Source organism: the organism of the source record quoted next, unplaced genomic scaffold, assembly GCF_019419815.1.
Source record: "Pyrus x bretschneideri cultivar Hongxiangsu unplaced genomic scaffold, Pyrus_bretschneideri_v1 Contig5, whole genome shotgun sequence".
In the NCBI taxonomy this organism is placed as follows: Eukaryota; Viridiplantae; Streptophyta; class Magnoliopsida; order Rosales; family Rosaceae; genus Pyrus; species Pyrus x bretschneideri.
The window spans coordinates 3,451,398-3,471,180 of record NW_025999787.1 but is presented as its reverse complement, the minus strand read 5'-3'; the positions used below and the strand labels follow the sequence as shown (position 1 = coordinate 3,471,180).

Sequence of the window (19,783 nt, the reverse complement as noted above, 5' to 3'; positions counted from 1 at the left end):
ACAACCCCCTTTGCACCACCTCCAACGGGTCAGCAGAAGTCCCCTCCCGAACCACCTTTTTCTCTCCGTCCATAAGGTCCAGAGCAACATTAACACGATATCGAAATCCACCCCTCGCTCCTCCACAACCCAAAGCAGCCAATCCTTGGGCAATTCCCCTGGGAAAACACCCCAAATCTAACCCGTTGGGGAGGCGCTCCAAACGGCACAAGCAAAAGAACACTCCTTGAATACATGACTGGCCGACACGACGGGAGCATCGCACCGAGGACAAGACACAACAAGCCGCCCTCCTTTTTGCAACAGATTAGCCCTAGTAGGAAGGATGTCAGAGCAAATTCGCCACCCTCACATTTTAACCTTGGGTGGTACCCTTGCCCTCCATATAGCTTGCCAAAGCCCTTGATAAGCACTCCCTCCACAAGAAGAAGAGGCCTGCAAAGCCACCGGCATACAACTTTCGCGTGCCACTTTGTAAGCACTCTTAACAGAAAACATACCCCTTCGATCATAAATCATAATGCCATATTAACCTATCCGGGGGTCTTCTCATGCTAAGTGGAATGGCATAAATCATAATGCCTTTGTCTAATTAAACCACGAATTACAAATGTTTGGAAAAGCTCTATTGCTATTTCGCGAGAAAATGCTCTTCCAACAGTGTAATGCCATTAGATTAATCTTAATTTTTCTCTTAACTAATGTCATCTGTGATTTTCTATTATACACCCGTTCCATATAAATTGTCTCGACACTCCTCTACACAATCACCCTATATCTAATGTAGGGTCAAAATCCAGGGTAACAGTTCAAGTCCTGTTTCACGCTCTTTATAATTTTACCGCCATGAAAACTTGCAACACTTCATATACAATCTCCAACGAAAATCTCACTGAAAAAGTGTCTACTTGCACCATCTCCACCGTCCATCTCACAGCTCATCAGTGTGAAGTATTCAAAACCAACTCTTCGTTTATTAATTTTCAAAAAAGAATTCATCGCTCAAGTATGTGTTAATATTACTAATTATCATCTACCAAAATTAAACAAAAATCAAATTAAATAAAAGATAAAATCTTCCATTCTATCAAGAAATCAATAAGCAAAATACCATATAACCCTAATCATTCAAGATCCCCATCCCAATTTCAAACTTTACACCTTAAAAACCCTAAATCCATCCCAAACCCCAAATACCCATTTCCCAAAACACCCTTACACAACCCTAAGAGCTAGTAAATTTGGTCACCGCCTTAGTCCCCTCAGAGACGGCGTGCTTAGCAAGTTCACCGGGTAGCACCAAACGCACCGCTGTCTGTATCTCTCGAGAAGTGATCGTCGGCTTCTTGTTGTACCTCGCGAGCCGCGACGACTCCTGGGCGAGCTTCTCGAAGATGTCGTTGATGAAGCTGTTCATGATCCCCATGGCTTTGCTGGAGATCCCAATGTCAGGGTGGACCTGCTTCAGGACCTTGAAGATGTAGATCTTGTACGTCTCCACGCTCTTCTTCGATCTCTTCTTCTTCTTATCGCCGGCGACGGCGGCTTCCTTCGGGAGCTTCTTCTCGGCGCGGGGCTTTTTCTCAGCGGGGGCTTTCTCGGCCGGCTTCTTCTCTGCCTTTGGAGCCATTGGTGTCAGATTCTCGAAAAAAATTGGGGTTTGCAGAAAACGGGGAAATACAGAGCGTTTTCGGACGAAGGTCGTGAGTGAATGAAAGGCGTTTAGCTTGGGGCTCTGTATATACAAGGGAAGGCGGTGAGGTTTGATTGGTTGGGTTTGTGAGAAGCAGATCGCTGACGTGGAGCGGTTTGATTTTTGGGAGGTTATATGGACGGTCGAGATCGGATATGTTTGAGCGGTAGAATTTTTGGGCTAATTTGTTTAGAAATTGTTTTTAAATTAGAATTTTGAGACTGCTCTAACTCTTGTGGTAAAATTTAAATTTTAGGTTTTAAACATTTCTCAACTTGCTCCAACCCAAAACTCATTTTTTGAGGTAAATTTAGCCCATGATTCACTCTGAATTAGTGGGTTGACTCACCGTATATGTGTATTTTTTTTTTTTAGTTTTATATTTATAAATTCATTGAATTCAACGAGTAAAATCTAATATGATCAAATTCAATAGTAAAAACAAAGATCTAAAGGTTCAAATTTAAATCCAACGGCTAAAGTAATTAAAAGAAAATTATTTCATATGTTTCTTGTTCTTTCATAGTGTTCCAGAAGTTTCATGGTGTTGGTTTAGAGATTTTCCAAAATTTATCGAAATCTAAATATTGTTAGGTTAAAATGTTCATAAAATTAAATTAGGATAGCCTACATAATTTTTTTTTTTTTTAAAGTTACTTTAAGAAAAAAAATTATCATGCATTCATTCTTTACAAATCTTGGGCTAAACATTTAATCCATAAGGGTTCGAGTATAAAAACTATTTCTGGGTTAAAACCTAAAATTTTTCCAAAAATTTTAGGTTTTAACCCAAGGGTTGAAGATGGTCTTAGGGCGCACTTTGTGTTTCGTGAAGCTGTTGGATCTTCGTCCAAATATTCAGAAAGCACAAGTATCAACCAAAATTTCATTTCATTTTAAGAGTAAAAGTAGCATTGTTGTTCATTTTATTAAGGGGCCTTCAGATGTAGGGTGATTTTGTATAAAATCAATAAAAAGTTACAATATTAACAATATATAAATAATATTTATGTTAATTATAAATAAGTTAATCATATATTGTGAAACTAAATGCTTTTAAAATAAAACAAAAATTACAAAATTTGTCACTATAGCTAGCACTCACTTCAACTAACACCTCTTTTTCGTATTTTTTTTATTTTGGAATAGGTCAATATGAATCCATATAGTGCAACGTAGTGTCCATTTCCTAGTTCTATTTTTTACTATTGGATTCAGGCGCTAAGTTGCAGTGTTTGTTTCATGGTTCTATTTTTTTATCATTCACACGCCTCTAAAGCTTCACACCTCTTGCAACTCCTATTTTTTTTGTATTTGGATTCAGACTTCTTTACGTTGCAAGTTGGTTTCCTGGTTCAGCTTTTTATATTTTGATTCAAACGTTGCATTGCAGTTTCTATTACCTAGTTCTCCTAACAATTTATACACATGTGCAATCACTCCTTCTCAAACCCCACCGCCGCCACCATCCACTTCATTATCTCATGGAGGTTATCAGTGGCGTAGCCATGATTTTCAAGTAATGGGGTCATAATATGAATCAAAAAGCTTAATTGGGCCATTACATCGAGTACCTAGTAGACACATGCCAATCCCTGTCAACATCTGCCGAAAGTTTATGCCAACATTTGTCGTCAACTACTATTATTTGTAGAGGCTTGTCGAGGGTGGATGTAAGATATATACAGTGGAGTAATGTTGAAGACTGCCAAGGTTTTTCAACTAAGGTATTTCATACAAGAGAGATAAAAGGAAGACACATATGATAAGGAAAATAGAAGAAGTAGGAAGAAAGGGTTGTAATTTAGTTTGCCTTAACTGTTTGGAATTTTTAGAGTTATTGGGGTCAAAAACAACCAATGACCCCATGTTGGCTCCGCCATTAGAGGCTGATGATGGTTCTGGAAGGAATCGTGCCAGTTACGATGTAGCAGTCGCTGATCGACTGAACAGTTGGGATCTGGTGATCCTCGTAGTCACCAATGACTTATTCTTCATTAAAGAGAAAGAAGGACGGGAGAGAGTGAATAGAGAGAATGGAGAGAAAGCCACGATAATAGAGTAAGGGCTGGTTTGGTATTGCTGTGCTTTGAAAAAAGTTGTTTCTGCTGTAGTGTGAGAATAAGCAGCTGTGAAATAAAGCAGCAGAGTGTTTGGTAAACTTTTTTTTAAAAGTTCTTTTGAAAAAAAAAAAAAAAAAAAACAGTATTATAGTGTTTGGTAAACTTTTATGTAAAACAGATGTGAAAAAAAACTGGTTTTTCAAAGCTGGGTTTTGCAGCTTCTTGTTTTTGGCTTTTTTTCACCCAAAACTGTGAAAAAAAAGCTGAAGCTGAATGTTTACCAAACACAAAAACAGCTCCCAGCTTTTTTGTATACCAGTTTTTTTTCAGAACCACCTCAGTACCAAACTAGGCCTAAATAAGGACGAGAGAGAAAATGAGATAAGGAAAGGAATAAAAGTAAGAAAGAAAGGTATAATAGTCATTTCCTGCTTTGAACAGGTTTTTCCAGGTTATAGAGGTCAATTTTCTACTGAATATAGAGGCCCTTTTTGTACAAAAATAATGATTAAATGAAAATAAATACAAAGTGTGGCCAAGGCAACGCATCTTCTTTCTCCCACATGCATATCCTCTCATTCCTCTTTGTAATTTTTGGCAGCCGGAGTCCCTTGTTTCATTGGGGCTTGTGAGGTCACACACCTCGCAAACCCCATAAGCCGACCCTGCGCACTTGCCACCAAAATTCTACCATCATGATTGGTTTCTTATAATAAAACCTGCGTAAACTGCACAATTAAACTACTTTTTGATACGTGATTTCTTCATAGTTATTTTCTTCTCATACGCATTTATATAATACCCAGTTGATGTGATTATGTTGATCTATATGGTCACTTAAAACTCCTTATATTTTCATGGTTGGTCGTAAATTTCACCTATATAAAGGTGTAGGGTTTATTGAATAAAATGTAAGAGAATTGTTGAACCAAATAATGTGAATTATTTAGAGGTCAAGTTCCTTCATAAACCCAAGATTAAGAAGTCATGGTTCCTCCTCCATAAACTCCAAATTTGTATTTCTTTTGTATTAATTCTTTAGCATTTCCCTTGTCCATATCATTGGTACCATAGCATAGCCTGGTGATAGATCGTTGCGTGGAAAATTTGAAGGTTTTGGAGATTGTTTTGTGATTGTTTGCTTTGCACGCATGCCATACACAATGACAAGACAGTGACGTTCTTCTCCAAATGGACATCGATAATATTTTGAGAAAACTAATTTGTGTTCGTTCATGTAGAAAATATGGCAACGAAAGTAGTTAAAACCATTATCAAGTATCTGTTGGAAGCTAACCAGCTCCTGGAGTCGAGGGGTTGAAGGCAGCAATGAGCTCCTGAGCAAAAGGTCTTGTCTGCATCGAAGAAGGAAGAAGAAAAAAAATGAAGGGTTGCCCTCCAATGGCTAGTTTTTTGTTTGTTTAAATGTGTGAGTGACAAATGTACACTCCAGATTAATTCACTTAAATCCCAATGAAGGGACATGATTTAATCTGGAGTAGTAAGGTAATTTTAGTGTTTAAATATTGTCTAATCACCAACTCTTTTTACACAAGTATGGGTGATGGAAATGTACCATACCTTTACACATTTTCTCTACTTACTGAAGTATGGTTGCTGCATTTTTCTGGACAACCTGGAAGTTGAAAACCACACTCCAATATCCTCTTAATTCTCTGCCATTCTACCCCTAAGAAACTGATCCAAAAACTATAACCAAAAATCATCCAAACAAACAAATTGTATCATGGCCTCAGAGCTCAGTTTCTGGTCTGGAAAATTTTTGGGCGTAATTTGTGCAAGTTAAAACTTTTGGGAGCACCAATGAAGTGTCCTCAACAACAACAACCAACAAACAATTCTAAAAATGAAGAGATCCAGCAGTAGCAATGAGCTAAAAGCTCCAGTCTTTGATGGGGAGAATTATGATTTTTGGAGAATAAGAATGACAACCATTTTCAAATCCTATGATCTATGGGATATGGTTCAACACGGGTATGAACTACCTAAGATGGAGATCGATGCTCTAGAGGAGGATCTCACAAAAACACAACTCAAAACATTGAAGCAGGATCGAATGAAGGACGCTAGAGCACTTGGAATCATTCAAGGTGCTGTCTCAGACACCATTTTCCCGAGGATAGCAAATGAATAGACTGCTAAGAGAGCTTGGGAAGTTTTACAACAAGAGTATAGAGGAGACACTAAAGTCAGAAAGGTAAAACTTCAGTCCCTTAGAAAAGATTTCGAGTATACAAGAATGAGGGAAAATGAGCTATTAAAAGACTACTTCACTAGGCAGTTTGATGTTGTAAACAAGATGAAAACATATGGTGAAGAATTGCCTAATGAAAGAATTGTCCAGAAACTATTGATTAGTTTGACTAAACCATATGATTCGATAGTGAGTGTTATTGAAGAAACCAAAGACACTGAAACTCTCAGTGTGCAAGATGTGATGTCATCCTTAAGAGCCTTTGACCAAAGACTCGAGAGGCATGCTGATTTTGCACCTGAGAAAGCCTTTCAATCACTTAATGTTGGATCTGGTAGTCAAGTCAACGCAAGCAATCAGAAACCACAGTGGAAGGGCAAGAATAAGAAATGGGAGGGAAAAGGGTGTCACAACTCTAGACCTAACCAAGGCAACAACATTAATGCAGGTCCAAGAACCAAACAATAATGCAAACATTGTGATAAATTTCATCTTGGAAAGTGTTGGTTCAAAGACAAGTCTAGGTGCCACAAATGCAACAGGTTTGGGCACATTATGAAAGACTGCAGATCAAAGAATATGCAGCAAGTAAACTCCGCAAATCAAATGGAGGAAGAAGCAAATGTGTTTTGTGCTTTCAGTGCAAAAGTGGAGAAAAACAATGAAGTGTAGTACATTGACAGTGGCTGCAGCAATCACATGACTGCACACGAGTCATTACTCATTGACATTGACAGAAACTTCACTGGAAAAGTGAAAATGGGAGATGGAAACATTGTCAAGGCCACTGGAAGGGGAACTCTGGTTATCAACACCAAGAAAGGAAGAAGATGCATAAGGGAGGTAATGCTAGGGCCATGACTGGATGAAAATCTACTTAGTATGGGTCAAATGATGGAGCATGGGTATTTCCTACTCTTTGGGGGAACTGTGGCTGAGATCTATGATGACAGATCCCTATCAAATTTGGTGACCAAAGTGGAAGTGAAAAACAGAAGCTTTCCACTTGTGTTAGGCCTGGTTTGGTATTGAGGTGATTCTGAAAAAAGTTGGTATCAAAAAAAGCTGGAAGCTATTTTTGTGTTTGGTAAACATTCAGCTTCAGCTTTTTTTCACAGTTTTGGGTGAAAAAAAGCCAAAAACAAGAAGCTGCAAAAGCTAGCTTTGAAAAACTGGTTTTTTTTCACATCTGTTTTACATAAAAGTTTACTAAACACTATAATCCTGCTTTTTTTTTTTCTCAAAAGCACTTTTACAAAAAAGTTTACCAAACACTCTGCTGCTTTATTTCACAGCTGCTTATTCTCACAGCACAGCAGAATCAGCTTTTTTTCAAAGCACAGCAATACCAAACTAGCCCTTAAAGTACTTAGATGAAGCGACAAGGAAAGCAAGTGTGACAGGTTCTATGAAACTATGGCACAAGAGGTTTGGTCACTTAAACATGACAAGCCTAGAAAATCTACAAAAGTATGAAATGGTACAAGGGATACCTAAAATGGATCACTACAATGAAATCTGTGAAGGATGTGCATTTGGGAAGCATCACAGGGATCCATTTGAAGTTGGCAAGGCTTAGAAGGCAACAAAGCCACTCGAATTGATTCACACAGATGTGTGTGGACCAATGCAAACAACAACAATCAGTGGAAACAGGTATTTCCTAACCTTCATTAATGACTACTTACGGATGTGTTGGTTGTATTTCATGAGATTCAAGTCTGAGGTATTCACAATATTCAAGAAGTTCAAGGCAATGGTGGAATTACAAAGTGGATACCAAATCAAAAAACTAAGAAGTGATAGGGGAGGTGAGTACACCTCACATGAGTTCAATGCATTCTATGAAGATGTGGGGTTGGAGAAGCAACTCATTATGGCATATTCACCACAACAGAATGAGATTGCAGAAAGGAAGAATAAGACTATAGTTGAAATGACTAAGTCTATGATGCATGAGAAGAACATGCCTTATATACTCTGGGGTGAAGCTGTGAACACCTCAGTGTACCTATTGAATAGGTGCCCTACTAAAGCACTGGACAAGAAGACACCATTCGAAGTGTTCAGTGGAAGGAAGCCCTCTGTGAAGCACTTGAGAGTGTTTGGCTCAGGGGGTTACACTCTCATCCCTCACCAACTAAGGCACAAGCTGGAGAAATCAAGTAACAAGGGTGTTTTTGTAGGCTATGGTACCAGTGAGAAAGGGTATAGAGTTTATAATGTGTTAACTCAGAAGATAATCCTATCAAGGAATGTTATCTTTGATGAAGACTCAAAATGGAACTGGGAAACAAAGATAGAAGAAAATGACAGTGTCTCTCTACAACTTGTCCTCAACAAAAGGCAAATAAGGGAGCTTATGGAGACCTCAGTTCAAGAAGAAGTCACAGATAATAATGACATACAAGGGGCTCCACAACAAGCTAGTATGAGTCCACAATCAAGTCAATCATAGATAACAACTCCAAGTTCAACTCTAGTGAGATTGAGAAACCTAGATGAGATTTATGCTACATGTAATTACTATGTAGTAGAACCAGAAACATATGAAGAAGCTGAGAAAGACAAAGCTTGGAAGAAAGCAATGAAGGAAGAGCTTGAAATGATAGAGAACAGTGACACTTGGGAACTTGTAAATCAATCAAGTGACAAACCTGTGATTGGAGTGAAATGGGTGTACAAAACAAAACTCAATTTAGATGGTTCCGTGCAAAAGAACAAGGCCACGTTGGTGGCCAAAGGTTACTCACAGAAACCAGGTGTAGACTTCAATGAAACCTTTGCTCCAGTAGCAAGGTTAGACACCATAAGGACTTTGATAGCCCTAGCAGCCAAGAAGGGTTGGAAGTTACATCAATTGGATGTCAAATCTGCATTTCTAAATGAAATGCTAGAGGAGGAGGTGTTTGTGGATCAACCTCAAGGGTTCACAAGTCAAGAGTTTCCAGAAAAAGTGTACAAGTTAAGGAAGACTCTCTATGGCCTAAAGCAAGCTCCAAGAGCTTGGTACAGTGAGATTGATTCCTATTTCACTGAAAAAGGATTTCAGAAAAGTCCTAGTGAAGCTACACTCTACACCAAGACAAAAAGCAACAACAAGACACTCATTGTCTCAATCTATGTGGATGATGTTGTCTACACTGGAAATGATGCTGCAATGATTGAAGAGTTTAAAGAAGAAATGATGAAGAGGTATGAAATGACTGACCTTGGCCTCTTGCATCATTTTCTTGGCATTAGGGTAATTCAAGAGGCAAACAACATTTTCATTCATCAAAGGAAGTATGTTGAAACCTTGCTTGAAAAGTTTGTTTTGAAGGGTTGCAAACCGGTCTCTACACCTCTAATTGCAAATGAGAAACTTAAGAAGGATGAGGGAAGTGAATCTGCAGATGCTAGTCTCTACAAAAGCATTGTTGGCAATTTATTGTACTTAATTGCAACAAGGCCAGATCTAATGTTCTCAGCAAGCCTACTTTCTAGGTTTATGCAAAATCCTAGCAAGATACATATGGGCACAGCTAAGAGAGCGCTGAGATATGTGCAAGCAACACTAGATTATGGAATCAAGTATGAAATGGGGAAGTCAACTATCGTAATTGGATTTTGTGACAGTGACTGGGGTGGCAGTGAAAATGATAGCAAAAGCACATTGGGCTACGCTTTCACCTTTGGTTCAGGGGTGTTTTTGTGGGCCTCTATGAAGCAACAAAGTGTTGCACTATCCACAGCCGAGGCGAAGTACGTGAATGCATCAGAAGCAACGGCTCAAGCTATTTGGCTAAGGTTTATACTCAAAGATTTTGGTGAATTACATGTTGATGCCACACCACTCTTGTGTGACAACACCTCTGCAATTGCCATGACCAAAAACCCAGTTTTCCATCAAAGAACAAAGCACATCAAGAGAAGATATCATTTCATCAGAGAAACATTGCAGGACAATACAATTAGACTAATTTATTGCAGCACAGAAGATCAGATCGCAGACATATTCACAAAAGCACTACCGAATGAGAGATTTAATTACCTGAGGGGTTTGCTCGGAATGACTCCTAGAAGCAGTTTAGAAGGGAGTGTTGGAAGCTAACCAGCTCCTAGAGTCGAGGGGTCGAAGGCAGCAAGGAGTTCCTGAGCAAGAAGTCTTGTATGCATCGAAGAAGGAAGAAGAAGAAAATGAAGGGTTAGACTCCAACGGCTGACAAATGTACACTCCAGATTAAATCACTTAAATCCCAATGAAGGGCCATGATTTAATCTGGAGTAGTAAGGTAATTTTAGTGTTTAAATTGTCTAATCACCAACTCTTTTTACACAAGTATGGTTGATGGAAATGTATCATACCCTTGCACATTTTCTCCACTTAATGAAGTATGGTTGCTGCATTTTTCTGTACAACCTGGAAGTTGAAAACCACACTCCAATATCCTTTTAAATCTCTGCTATTCTACCCCTAAGAAACCGATCCAAAAACTATAACCAAAAATCATCCAAACAAACAAATTGTATCAGTATCTTTAGATAAGAGGTTGATTGTGCTCAGATTGAATTCTACTCTAAATTTAAAGAGAAGGAAATAGAGAAGATTCAATTTGGCGACTTTGATAGGAATTAAAATTGCCACGATTTGAAAAGCTTTTACTCTTGTTATATGTATGCCCTAATTACAAACCAATCATTAGTGGTAATCTCTAGGATAAATACAAATGATTAATCAAACTAATCTAATCAAAGTGTAAGATTATTGGTAAAGATTATCTCATTAGTCGTAGTACGTCTGAAATGTGAGTCAATGAATAATGAATAAAGAAAAAAGTAAGGTATAGAAGTTAGATTTGAGAGACCTTCTTCTATCCAACTATCATATTCTAAACTGCTTTCAGTCTAGGGATTATTAAATAGACATTGATAATCTAGAAAGACCCGTACACTCTAAGTCTGCTCGATTGGGAGAAATCTCAAGCCATTCGTGTGTAGATATTAAGACAAGTGTGTAGGTGCTCAATAGAGAGTGAGTTCACTTATGGATCAATCGAAGGATATTGCATAGAACTTCACTTACGTGTAAAGCAAGACACTTTAAGAGTTGCAATAACGCAAGTGATCCTTAGACTTGAGACACCACAGTTGTCGTGTGGATACGTCATTGTGACATTTGATGATGCAAGACAACTGACCATGCTCCACCACCCGTGTGTTCCATGCAGTGTTGAGGTCCTTGACTTGTTCACAAATTTATGTGAGTGTACGATATAAGAAATCTTTAACCTTCAGTAAGAGAAGGGTAATAGTCTACGATATGATTCGAGAATCTTCAGACGGAGTATTGAGCCGATTTAGGAAGGTATTCCAATACGTCTCAGTTGAATCATATAAATTAAAAAAAACCAAAATTATCAGTTTTTCATAAACTATATGTACCCTAATAATGTGATTAAGGGTATTGAATTAGAGAATAATCGGATTGTGTTGTATTTCCAACTGAATACGTTCTCCGATTCTAATAACTAATACTACACGCAGGTTTGGGATCAGTTCAGAGATTGCTTTGTAGTTCCAACTGAATAGGTTTCCCAATTCTAATAACTAATACTACACACAGGTTGGGATCAGTACAGATTTGTTCCTTGAAAATTGAATCGAAAGTTTCAGAGCTAGAATAAATAAGTACGTTTAATTCATTACAATGTGTATGCTAAACTCACAAACCATACTGCTAATTATTGTAGCTAAACATTTTCATTGACACATAAGATAAGACTGTGCATATCAAACATCTAAGACCGTGCATATCAAACATCAAGATTCATCCCAATTGCATCTGCGATCCATGGCTTTGCTGATCAACCTTCCCACTCCTTGTCAAAGAAGTTATCATAACCGGCGTATGCCCAGTGAACAAGGCGATGTGCCCCATCAGCTTATCTTTCCTTGAAAATGTTGTTCCACATGAACACTGCCATCTCAGATCGCCGCAGTGCTTCTCATGGGTGCGTAGATCAGATAACACCGAGAATTGCTTCCTGTTGCACCTCTTGCACACATACATCTTGGGACAATGGCTCCTCTTGTAGTGATTCTTCACACAAATCATTGATTTCAAAGGCTGGAACTTCGCGTGCTTTTGATTCCATCTACACCCTTCTTGCGGACACGAATACTTTATTGGCAATTTCGTTGAACTCTCAGTGTTTCCATCTATGCCTCCTGCAGTATCATTATTGTTGTTATTTTTCTTCAAGGGGTTGCTTAGAGCATCGCTCGTCTTGTACTCATCCCCATGAGCCCTCATGTGCATTCTCAAATTCGCGTCACGCTTGAACCCTTTGCCGCAGACATGACAGTAATGGGTGTATTTAGCCAACAAATCAGAAGCATCAAGCTCAATAATGTCGTAGTTTTTCCAAGAAACAGGCAATTCCTTGCCTTGCACATGCCTATCATTGTGGCTACTATGATTGACAATTCTAGTACTCGTATATCTAGTGGTACAATCATTGAAGCTATCGCTAAACCAATCGAGTGTTTGTTCATGAGTTGAATAGAAGGAGGATTGATCAATTTTATTGCTATCAGTGACGCCAAAGTTTGTTTGCGATAAGCGATTATGATCACAATGATCACTAAGACCTTGACCAGTAGTGGTGCTAGTAGTAGCGTTGTTGGTGTTGTTACCTGGGATAGTAGCGGAACCAAGGGCCATCTTTTGACATGTGAACATCATTGAAGAAGCCGTGACGATGATTTCTTGTATGACATTGCTCATGGCGATGGTGGTTGATTCATGGGGTTGACTTTGATGATGGTCTGGAGAGATGAGGATGTTGACTAGTGATTTGGCTTGATGAACCTTTTCTTTGAGAACTGAGAGGTTGTAGAAGAGAGAGGTTGAGTGATTCTCAGGGCCCAACGACGATGTCGGGGAGTTTGGTTCAAGTAAAAATGAAGAAACCCGATGAGGGTCTTCATAGTTTTGCAACCCTTGGTGGTGCTGTTGTTGTAACATAGGTTGGAGACAATCAGATGGGGCCGCAGAAATCATTTTCTTTCGGTTTCACTTCTTCTCCAACCTGCCTTCCTTTGAGACTGAAATATTGTTTCCTCAGAGTGGTTGCCAGGTCTTTTTCTGGGAAAGGTTAAATACTGGGTTTATATGAATTAAGAAATAATCAACCATGCTTTCAGAAATATAATATTACGTATGCTAGCTAAGATATGAGACGGCGATCGAGAAAAGTCAACTTGGAGTTTCTAGGTCACAACTGAATCAACCGATCTTCCCCAGTTGCGACCTTCCTCGTATGATCACACTAATCTCACATTAGGACGAGCTAAGACCTTGTGCAGAGATAGAAAAGTATATAATATTATACATTAATAATGTTTTTGGTTCCATAAGTTTTTTATTATATCTTTTTACTTACATCGAATTGCCTGCTAAGCCTATAGCCAGGTGCTAGGTTATTTCTTGCATGTTGAAGGGGGTACAGAGCTAGATTTAATTTTTGGAATGAGGATCTTCTTCGGATTCTCTTTGTGAGGATTTTGGGAATCCTCAAATCGTGTCCGTTCATCATACATCGTATGACCACAAATCATTTTAAATACTTTTATTTTAAATTAAATATGAATAGTACCTGACGAAAACTGACCACACGATATACGATGAACAAACACTATTTGAGGATCCCCAGAATCCTCATAAAGAGGATCTAGAGAAGATCCTCCTGATATTTTTTGTATAGGCTTATAGGGATTTCTCCAATTTTTTTGTAACAAAGGTATTATAGACATGAAAATTTCAGTGAAATAAATGGTAGCCAACAAATTAAATTCTGATTCATTAGAGTTTATGAGCACATCATGGGTCTCTGATAGGAGCATATTTAGGCGACTTACTTAGCTTGTTTTCGTGCATCTATGTTGTTAATTCATAGTTGTTTTAGTAGTTTAAGCTATTTTCGTTTGTTTTTAGGTCCTCATGGCAAAGGGAGCAAAAAGGTGCATTTTGGAGCATTTTGGAGCAAAATTGGGCTTGGAATGGATAGCTTATGTTTGGAGCAAAAGGAATGGACGAAATTGAAGAGGATTCCAAATCAAACGAGGAATCCTAGTCAAAGAAGGTTTCCTACTTGAAGTAGGAAAGTTAAGCCCAGGGTTTCCTATCTTGGTGTGACATTTCCCAAATTTTAATTGACCTTATGTCCCAAACACTTTGAAGACTTCATATGCATTCTAGGACACAAAACAAAGGTCCCTTGACCTTTCCTCTTCCTTGCCATGTGCCATGTCAAAATTTCCCTTTATCATCATCCCTTGCCGTGCAAGGGATCCTTGTTTCCTTTAGTTTTAGGACATTTAAACCTTTTAATTCCAGCTTTCCACCAACCTAGCTGCACCCTACATACATTATTTAGTCATTCTTTTACATATTGCAGCTGCACACTTTCCCTAGCTGTCACTCCCATTAAAAACTTCATCATTCAACCACACTCTCCCATTCTCCCTTGTGCCGTGCATTCCCCATTCAAACTTCCAGCCTTCCCACTGCATTATTGTAGCTGCATCCCCTCACCCTTTAATCATTAAGCACATGCAACTCTTCATCATTCATCACACATCCCTTGGCATGCAAAACAGCACCCATTTTAGCACCAAAGAAGCATTGCCGTGCACATCAACAATTCCAGCCCCATTAACCCCTTTTTGCCGTGCATTTCATACCCTTTCCAGCTCTCACTCTTCATCATTGCAGCCACCTACATGCATTATTTATTAACTCTTCATCATGCAGCCAGAAAATCATCAAAAACTTCCCAAACCCGTGCATACACACACCATTCCAGCACATACGCACACCTTGCCACATGCTTTCCAGCTTTCACCCTTCATCATTAAGCCACGTTCACTCCCATTTCTCTCTCATTCTCTCCCTATAAAACCATGCAATCCCATCACACAATTCATTCATTCCCACACCTCCATTCACAACACAAACACACACCATCTTCCACACAACACATCCTGAAACACAAGCTTTGCCGTGCACCCCTTCCAATTCCAGCATTCTTCCCTTTCATTTCCACCACTCCCCAACCCTCCAAAACACTATCCAACCATTCCTCCATACAAACACCAACCCAAAACCTATCTATAGATCTTGTGCGACAACAAAGAGGAGGAGAAGAGTGCCTAAACGTTCATACAATTCAAGTTTGAGTTGTTGGAATTTTTAGGTATTGCTTTTCCTCGATTTCAATGTTTAATTTCAATTCTCTTTGTCTTGTACGTATGAGGAACTAAACCCCCCCTTGGCTAGGGGGGATTCAAAATACATGTTTATGCTTGCGATATGATTTGATTACTTCTAATTACGTTTCATAAGTTGTGGATTCAATTTGTTTAACTATTTGATTGATAACCTATTTATGTATGTTTATTGAGAGTGCACGCTTAATTTTCATGCATGAATATGACGCTAGAATATAAGTGAGTTTCACCTAATAGTTATGAACTTATATTCACAAGTAGTGGAGGTTGCTTATAAACAATCGCGTTAAGTAAATTCTTGGCATAAGTTTCATGCAATCATAGTAACGAATGCCTCGTCAACACTTATGGTTTTCAAAGAACTTAATGATTCTTGCTATTATGCAATTCATGTAGGGAACTTGTGGGGAATGCTTTGGGTTGTCGTATGCAATCATCCAATTCATTAACTTAAGGAAAACTTGACGGTTAATTTAAACGGACCTAATTAACCCGGGGTGTTGAGAATTCATGGTTTATTGAAAAGCAATTAGAAATCATTTTGTATGCAAGTATAACATGTGTGGAGATGAACCCCTTAGCTAGCTTCCCATCCATTCATTTCCGTCAAATTCGTATTTACAATTTGTTTTCTTTACAATCTATTCATTTTAGTTTAAATTCGTCCAAACCTCAATCCCCCCCCCCATATTTTGTTTAGTCTTAGTCTTAATCTATCTTATTCTGAGTTTTGCATTCTTTGAGTCTATTATAGTGTTTTAAACTTGTTTTTACGTTTTTGAGTCAAATCCAAGTGATTAACAATCCCTCCTAATCCCCAGTCCAGAACGATCCCTACTTACATACTTACTACAATTGATAAAAAGAGGGTTTAATTTGTGTGCGTATAATTCTCGCATCAGTCTCACAAATTGCACACATGATATATGAGTCATTAAAACTGAATCAGTTATCAAATATCAAATCAAATCAAGTAAAAAGAAAAAAGAAAAAATATTAGTATTCATTCCCTAATTTCTAATGTTCATTGATTGAGACCTTATCAGTTTTTAGATTTTGATCAAAGTCCCTAGCATTAATGTATTAATGAATTACACGTCAGTTACATAATTTTGAAAAATACAAATTAGTAATTGATTTTGGGTTTTAATACTTACACCCTTATTAAACTCCTAATTAATTTTCAATTCAAAACATTTCTAAAATATTAAAAATAAAATTAGAATAAGTTTGTACCCATTAATTTTTTTATCTTATATGTACCCATTCATATAATTTTTCAATTTTTTCTAATTTTAAATGTACACACCCCCTTACCTTAATGTAGATAATGACACACCCCAACCCAGAATGTCTATTAGGACTCCGAATCGAGCTATGTTGGCCGACACCTAGAAGGTGACGAAGCCATAAAGTATAATGATGTGGACAATATGAATAAATTTAAATCTAAAAGTGCCTAATGACCAGAGTGCATGGCGAGCGGGAACGATCCCGTTTCACACGCAACATCAGAGCATAAGTAAAGTACAGTGGGGTAGGTAAGGATAATACCCTCAGAGGTAGCCACCTATACTGAGATTCGCCACAAATCCTCGTCGATACGAACATCCAACAGCTAAAACCTAGAGGGGCGCAAAAACAAGGGTGAGTGGGCCTGAAAATAAAATTTTTAATAAAACATTTTTGAAAACATTATAACCTCTCGACGTAAAACCCGTATAATTTCCCAGAAAGTAATAATACATACGTATATAGAAATCATGCTCGAGAGTAGTGAAAACCAAGTATATGCCATGTCAAGTATCTCAACAATGAAATAAGTAAGCCAGGTGAAATAAATCAATGTAAAATGATATGTCAACTGGAGTCACTTAACGTGACCTGTACGGCTCTAAACCTGCACACAAGTCGGAACCACCTAATGTGGTCTGTACGACAGGCTGGGTGTAAATAAATACACTCAAGTTCTACAATCATGTGAAGCCTGTGCGAAGTATCGCAAGTCACCTACGAGTCGGAACCACCTAATGTGGTCTGTACGATAGGCTAGCACCTGCCTTGGATCCAAGGTGAGCGTGTGGTGCGGGAGGTGAACGATCACATGAAGGCTAGGCCCTGACCTCGGGCGAAGCACTAACACTGGGGTGCAAGATAATGAGTACCAAATGCATCCAATCATATCCATATACATCATAGCCACTAACATCATAATGTACTCACCTGTAGCTTACATGGGCTCCGCAGCATCATGCAACATTATACATGACTACACCAATGCATATACTAAAATATAACGTAAGTATGACATGGCATTTCAATCACATTTCATTTAAAACAATTTCTGGGGAAAACTTAAAGTACACATACATATATATATAGAAAACCAAACGCCCACTCACCTGGAGTCCATGCTACAACTCCCTAGCACAACATTAAGGCGTCACGAACGATCGGCGCCTAGAACAATTATCAAATCATGTCTTAGAATTCTTATCAATAGAACATATAACTTACATGTCCTAATTGGGAAATACCGTACGTCGGATTCCCGATCTGTAAGTTTCTAATATCCTCAAATATTGTGTGTTATAACATATCAAAGTTTGGTGACGATCCAACGGTCAGATCGTCGATTCATATAATTATCAAGTAACACACCTTAATCAAACTAGATTCGTAATACTCAAATCACATCATATGGATATCAAATCTGAGATCAGGATATCAATTTAGTGTAAAATAGCATCGGGAGCCCATTGGCCACGCACCACCGTCGGTGGCAATCGGCTGCCCCATCTCGCCAGAAAATTCAACTATTTCTAAAAATTCTCAAACTTCACATAAATAAAGATCTTAGTGAGTGGGGAAACTTTCATACCTGTGACTAAGGCCAATTTGGTCGGGAAAAGCTCCAATTCCACTAAAACCCGTCAGAAACCCTTTAAAGGGTGCTTCTTGATTCGCCATCTCCAGTGCTCCGCCGCCCTACAACTGATTGGGCTTTGTTCTAGGCCTCATGGGAAGTTTATTGATGGTGGTGGTTGATTGAGGTACCTTCAGATTTGGTGGATTGCCACCCCGAAGCCGTCGCACCCACCGGTGCAAAAACCCCTCAATTCCAAACCCAATCTTCTCAAATTTGATGTAGAAATGGTAAAGGAAGGGTCAATATGATAATTAGGAGTGGTAGATTGGGCCAATCCATCAGAAAAATGATGAATTTCACTGGAGAAACCTACGGGTCACAACCGGGTTCGCGGGTCGCATGGGTCAAGGGTGATTCTGTGCTTTTCGTTTCTCTCCCTTCCTTTTCTTTCTTCTGCTTCCTATTGGTTCTCCTTACATCACTCATCTTCTGATTTGTCTCACCTCTCCCTCCTTTCTCTCCTTTATACTCCATCTGCACCAACCATCCTTTGTTCCTTTTAATCTGGGCCACACGTGGCATCCCAGATTTTGCTCCAAAAATCCGTAATTTTCTAGATATTAACTAACCAATTTACTAAAATGCCCCCAACTTTAAACGTTAATAACTCCTTCGTTATAACTCCAAATTACGTTCCATTTGCGCCCATGCATCCATAGCGACGAGTCTTACGAGGATACGCTAAGATAATGAATCTTACGTGACACGACATGGCAGTTAACATAAGTCAACACTTTGCCTCGAAGGGCATTTTCGTAAATTCCCTTATTAAAATTATAAAAATCATAATTTTTAGGGACGGGTTGTTACAGATAATATTAGTTTGTTAAAAAAAAGGTACTCATTCTTAAATATACCAATTTGTTACATGTGAAATGTACCTTGTTTTATATAAAATGTACCCATTTTTTATATAAAATTCATTCAATCTTTTTCCTAATCCATTATATAAACTTATATGGGTGCATTATATTTCGTTGATTTGATGATTTGAGAATGTATCCATGTCAAGTTTAATAGAAGAAATTTAATAATGTTATTACGCCTAATATCTTTTTCTTTTTTTTTTTTGAAAATGTACCCATGTTTTGGTACAATTATTGTTTGGTTAGTTTTGATGAACGTACCCATGTATCTATATACACACACACACACACACACAATATATTGGAGTGTATAATTTATCTTTAATGTTTTTGATCCCATAAATTATGGATTTTCTTTAAAATCTCATCAATATATATAACTACAAATTTCATTTTTAGTTTAAAAATATAATAACCTACATAGAAATACATTATTACATTAATGTCAATGACTTCAATAAAAAAACTGAAAATCACAAAGGTTTTAGTCAAAGAACATTAGAAGTTAGGGATCGCATCCAAAGTCTCTGGATATAAAAAAAAAAAAAAAAAAAAAAAAAAAAAGAACAACAACAACCCTAATTGATCAAATCCCTCAATTATAGTTTAATTCCTTCAACTATTGATTTTGATTTAATTAATGACTAAATTAAATCAATTAGTCCAAATGAAATCAAGGAGAAATTAGAGCATCTCTAGAGGAGATGTTAAATTTTAAACATATAATTTAAATTTGAAAGCTTA

General features: G+C 38.0%; 2 protein-coding genes across 2 annotated transcripts; both read right to left on the bottom strand.

The window, feature by feature from the left end:
* Positions 1 to 1,058: 1,058 nt before the first annotated feature.
* LOC103961640 (histone H2B.7) lies at positions 1,059 to 1,717 on the bottom strand. The gene has a single exon (XM_009374214.3). It carries the CDS (start codon positions 1,628 to 1,630, stop codon positions 1,226 to 1,228), a length of 405 nt encoding a protein of 134 aa, XP_009372489.2. The 5' UTR covers positions 1,631 to 1,717; the 3' UTR covers positions 1,059 to 1,225.
* A 9,891-nt stretch (positions 1,718 to 11,608) lies between these two features.
* LOC103961639 (protein SENSITIVE TO PROTON RHIZOTOXICITY 2-like) lies at positions 11,609 to 13,245 on the bottom strand. Its single transcript, XM_009374213.3, has one exon. It carries the CDS (start codon positions 13,014 to 13,016, stop codon positions 11,781 to 11,783), a length of 1,236 nt encoding a protein of 411 aa, XP_009372488.2. The 5' UTR covers positions 13,017 to 13,245; the 3' UTR covers positions 11,609 to 11,780.
* Between the last annotated feature and the right edge of the window lie 6,538 nt (positions 13,246 to 19,783).

Coding starts and splice junctions, on each gene's coding strand:
- LOC103961640 (XM_009374214.3), bottom strand. CDS start 1,630: ATGGCTCCAAAGGCAGAGAAGAAGCCGGCCGAGAAAGCCCCCGCTGAG.
- LOC103961639 (XM_009374213.3), bottom strand. CDS start 13,016: ATGATTTCTGCGGCCCCATCTGATTGTCTCCAACCTATGTTACAACAA.